The sequence below is a fragment of the Aplysia californica genome, unplaced genomic scaffold (assembly GCF_000002075.1).
Source record: "Aplysia californica isolate F4 #8 unplaced genomic scaffold, AplCal3.0 scaffold02217, whole genome shotgun sequence".
Classification (NCBI taxonomy): Eukaryota; Metazoa; Mollusca; class Gastropoda; order Aplysiida; family Aplysiidae; genus Aplysia; species Aplysia californica.
Genome location: NW_004799487.1, coordinates 4684 through 9752, shown reverse-complemented (window position 1 = coordinate 9752; position 5069 = coordinate 4684). Strand labels below are relative to the sequence as shown.

Below are 5069 nucleotides of genomic sequence, written 5' to 3'. Positions count from 1 at the left end.
CACACACACACACAGACACACACACACACACATATAGACACACACACACACACACACACACACACAGACACACTCACACACACATAGACACACACACACACATACACACACACACACACACACACACACACACACACACGCACACAGCTGCGTCAAGTTGAGAATTCTTGTCAGGAAAAATGTTGCCTGGAGATGGCCGCTTAGACTGAAGCAACATCCGGAAGGTGTTGGAGAGAATGTGCAAAAATTGCTGAGTTGTACATTTCAAAGGTCTTGGTGGAGAGGCGGCCAAGTCGGAGCCAAGTTGGTTGGGACGTCTCCACTGTCAGGATATGCCGTTTGAGGAAGAAGGTAGCAGGATGTGGCCTGGGGGTGTGGGGGTGGTGGGGCAAGGAACTGGTTCCACACGGCCGCACTCTCTGGACGTTCCGTTACAGAAGAACCGTTGTCTGGAGATGACTGATTCGCTTGAGCAGAGTCCGAAGAACTCTCGGAGCTCAGAGAACACACAGAGCCCTTACTCACATAACGTTCTGATGTGTCCTGGTCCTTGAGAATCCTAGCAATCTCCCAAATGTATGCTCGGTGTGTCGGGGATAGAGCCAGAAGCCGCTGAAGACAGTGCTTATGTTGTGGCTTGAGAAACGAACCGTTGTCCACTTCTTTCAGATAGTCAATGTTGTCGCGAGGAGCAGTCCCGAAGAACAAAGCCCACAGCAAGATGCCCAGGGAGTAGTTATCCATCTTGAAGGCGTTGTGAACTTGGCTGTCGTATAACTCTGGTGGCTGATAACCGTTGGTGCCTCCCCACCCGTCGGGCTTGTCTGTATCCTCGAGAATGACCTGAGAGTGACCGAAGTCACAGAGTTTGACCCTGCCGGCTCTGTCTAGGAGAACGTTCCCTAGCTTGAGATCTCCGTGGATGATGCGCTGACGGTGCAAGTAGCACATGACGTTCGTGAGCTGACTTGTGTAGGATTCCGCCTCGAAGTAGGTCACGTCAAGCAGTCCATGGGAAAGATCCGTGGGATGATACCCCATCGCAAAGCCCAAATAGGACGGGCACTGAAAAGCAGCCAACACCCTGACGATGTTATGGTGCTCCAGGGATTGCAAGAAGGACAGCTCGTGTTCAAAGGAGGACCGTTTCCACATCCTCGAGGTATCGTCGTCATCCTCAAACAACAAGAACTTCTTCAGAACCCTTTTCACCTTCGGTTGTCGAACTCTCGCCGCTACGATCACCTCCGAGTTGCCTCTGTCGGCCAGAAGTTCCATCTGAAATAGAAAAGAAAGGAGAAATCAAGATTAGTGAAATGATTGGAAGCAAAATGAGAAAATTGTTGTGACAAGATAAAATATGAAATGGGTGAACGAAAAAAAAAAGTCTGAGTAAATGAAACAAAAAATAAACGAGATTTTAAAAAAGAGTAAGGGCCTTTGTTTACATTTCATGATAAATCAGAAAGACACATCAATACTTCTAAATACTATGTATATACGAATTCATGAACTAGCTACATTTCTTAACGTCAATACCTAACATGTCTACGGTGTAGCGGTTAGCCGCGCAGTTATCCCACACATGATATCCGAGTTCAATTCCCTAGAGAGGAGAATAGTTATCGAGAATCTCGGTCTTTCTGCTGGGATGGGATGTTGTATCCCTCTCAGCCTGGATTCGTCCTGGTAGGCAGGGTCAGAAGCCCGCCTCCTAATGAATCTTAATTGTGTCCACAGCTGTATTAAAACGCCTACATTTAAAAAAATCCCTAACATTGCCTGATGACCCGTCTGCACGCACAACAACTGTGTACTGATACAACATTCAACACTAGCGACATGAAGAAAATGGGTTTGTTTTTAATGATTTGTTTTCCCTTTTGGTGAGTAAAATGATGTTATGTAGATTTCTCACAGCTTAACAACTAAGAAGCATTATTCATCTTTACAAGAATATTGTGCCTAAGTGTCCAAGGGGCGTTGTTTGTTTTGTTTTGTTGTAAAGTTTACCATGTCGTTTAAGATGAGAGACACCGGCTACATCGTCACAAACAAGAACACAACATTCGCGTTTTAGATAAGAAGGAAGTTATCGTCAAAAATGTATTCTTAAAAATGATGTTTGCAAAGAATTTGTTTTTCTTAGTAACGACATTTAGTTTATTTGGCCCTCCTGTAAAAAAATAAAAATAAAAATAAAACATTGCATATTGCACTTTAAAAAATCATGACAGAATTATTACATTTGCAACTTATTTATCGCATTTTGTGTTTTGACGGACGAACTAGAAGCAGCACGGATGGTGCAGTTTTGCTAGGCTGTAGACATAGAAGAAGCAACATTGATACGAGTACTGCATATTTCTTCTATAACGGAATAGTGATTTTCATAAGTACATAAATCCTGCTTGAATGTGGTAGTCGCTAAAACACTGGTTACCGGAGTCAGGAGCTCAGACTGAATCTGAGCAAGAATTTCCCGAGATATCTTTGAGGTTGTTTGTTATCATGGGACAGTTTTTACCCCACACCTCACCCCTCTGTAACTCTAGGTTAGTCCTATCGGAGACGGTTGTGGATTCTCTCTCTCTCTCTCTCTCTCTCTCTCTCTCTCTCTCTCTCTCTCTCTCTCTCTCTCTCTCTCTCTCTCTCTCTCTCTCTCTCTCTCTCTTTCTCTCTCTCACACACACACAGCTCATGGTCATCAAACCAACTGGATGAACAAAAGTTGTGTTGAAAAAAGGGTAGCGCTCAAAGTTATTTAATTAACATAGGCTCACCTTGGTAGACCACACAAAGCAACTGATATGTGTGTGGTAATGGCAGTCTGTTAACCAGGTCTTTTAGATTATATATATATGTGTGTGTGAGTGTGTGTGTGTTTGTGTGTGTGTGTGTGTGTGTGTGTGTGTGTGTGTGTGTGTGTGTGTGTGCGTGAGTTTATAAGTGTTTTAAGCAGGGTTAGTATCAACTATATCCGTGGAAGTATCAATGGGTTAATGTTATAGTTAGAAGTCTACTATACGTTGCAACCTTCACATACTCTGATATTTCTGTCTGATCTTCAACTATTGTTCATGAAAATAATTTATGTGGACACTTACATATGTCGATTAACTGATTGTATGGAACAATTGATTGTGTTGGATTCTGATTTGAACGAAATTCCGTTAGGAATAAAAATAGCATACTATATATTAGGTCCATTTATCAAGCGTGACTTACTTGAAACACTTGATGAATATAAGAAAAGTAAAAGTATTCGTAGACCACAAAATTTATTAGCGTGATATTGTTCTGATTTATTTCATTTCAAAGATGAAACACAAACACAGAGATAGACAGAAGGGAGAGAGCGAGAGAGAAAGAGAGGGGGGCAGAAGGGGGAGAGAGAGAGGAGAGAGAGAGTAAGAGAGAAAAAAGAAAGAGAGGAGAAGAGAGAGGGAGAGAGAGGGAGAGAGAGAGAAAGAGAAGGGGAGAGAGAGAGAGATAGAGAGAGAGAGAGAGAGGGAAGGAGAGAATGAGATTAAAAGAGAGAGAAAGAGAGAGATAGAATAAGAGAGAGAAAGAAAGAGAGGGGAAGAGAGAGGGAGAGAGAGAGGGAGAGAGAGAGGGAGGGAGAGAGGGGGAGAGAGAGGGAGAGAGAGAGAGGGGGGGGAGAGAGAGAGAGAAAGAAAGAGAAAGAAAGAGAGGGAGAGAGAGAGAGGCAGAGAGAGAGAGAAAGAGAAGGGGAGAGAGAGGGAGATAGAGAGAGAGGGGGAGGGAGAGAATGAGATAAATAGAGAGAGAGAAAGAGAGAGATAGAGTGAAAGAGAGAAAGAGAGAGAGAGAAAGAAAGAAAGAAAGAAAGAGAGAGAGAGAGAGAGAGAGAGAGATATATATTGTCCTTCATTTTGAGGCAATTATTACATCTTTCAAAAAGTTCAAAAAGCATCGTCAATTCAATACAACGTTTTATACATACAATAGCAAAGAGCTGCAACGCATTTTCTCATATCGTTATAAGCGAAATACTCAAAGTTTAATTAGCGAAACAATGTATTCAAACCCCAAACAAAAGTAAGAAAGTGTCTAAGACAACGTACCTGTTCCATGTCCAAAATCTCCAACGCGTCTTTGTTCAGGACTCTGTACTTGGCTTCCTTCAACACAGGCATGGTTGCTAGATGGTAAACAGCCGCACAAAACGCCAGGGAAATCCACAAAGAGGTAGATTTTTCGGAAACGTTTCTCAAGTCTTTGAATCTCACAAACAGCACAGAGCACAGTGCACTAACGAAAATACGTAAGCCAAAAAGCAGAAAAAAGACAACTGATTCTGAAGTCCGAGATGTGCACTTTGGAAAACGTGGGCAATGTCGAACACAAGATCGCAATGTCAAGAGCTGTAACCTCACTGAGAAGTGAAATCGAATAGGAAGAAAATTTCAGATCGGGCCCTTATATATGGAGGGGATACCATAGGCACCCTTAGTGGCCTTAGTAGCAGACAGCCCAATCAAATGGCTTTGAAAAATGTCAATGACCGTCATCAGAATTCAAAATCTTTAACAAAAACAAGCCAAGGCAAGCCAGTCATCATCATCTCTATTGTCCGCCCTACCCTGTTAGGAGTCTCCTGGCTCCCTCGGGGCCATTGGTTCAATCGTTTCATAGAATACTTATCAAAACAGAACATCTACAAAAGGCCGGTGTGTATACGGATATGACAAGCCAGCTTTTTAATCATCAGCAATGTCCGTTAAATTTTGTGAGTCGTCGACGCAACCGGCTCAGGTGTGAAAACTGGACAATGGGTGACCGCTAGGAGTGGTGGAGGTGGTTTGATATAGGCAAGCCTTTATCACAATACTAGTCGTTTTGTTGAAAAGAAACTTTATCAAATCAAGAGAATTTCTCTGAATGACAAGAATAGAGTGAAAAAAAGGTCTCAATATACTGACTTTTATTCTCTCTCTCTCTCTCTCTCTCTCTCTCTCTCTCTCTCTCTCTCTCTCTCTCTCTCTCTCTCTCTCTCTCTCTCTCTCTCTCTCTCTCTCTCTCTCTCTCTCTCTCTCTCTCCTTTA

The 5069-nt window shown here is 42.8% G+C and overlaps 1 protein-coding gene across 1 annotated transcript; it reads right to left on the bottom strand.

Annotated features, from left to right (window-relative positions):
- Positions 1–264: 264 nt before the first annotated feature.
- Positions 265–4160, bottom strand: LOC101847703 (serine/threonine-protein kinase Aurora-3-like). The gene is made up of 2 exons (XM_013091123.2): positions 4089–4160; positions 265–1278 (listed from the first exon to the last, which is right to left on the bottom strand). The coding sequence occupies exons 1-2, from the start codon at positions 4158–4160 to the stop codon at positions 265–267; spliced, it is 1086 nt and encodes a 361-aa protein (XP_012946577.2).
- Between the last annotated feature and the right edge of the window lie 909 nt (positions 4161–5069).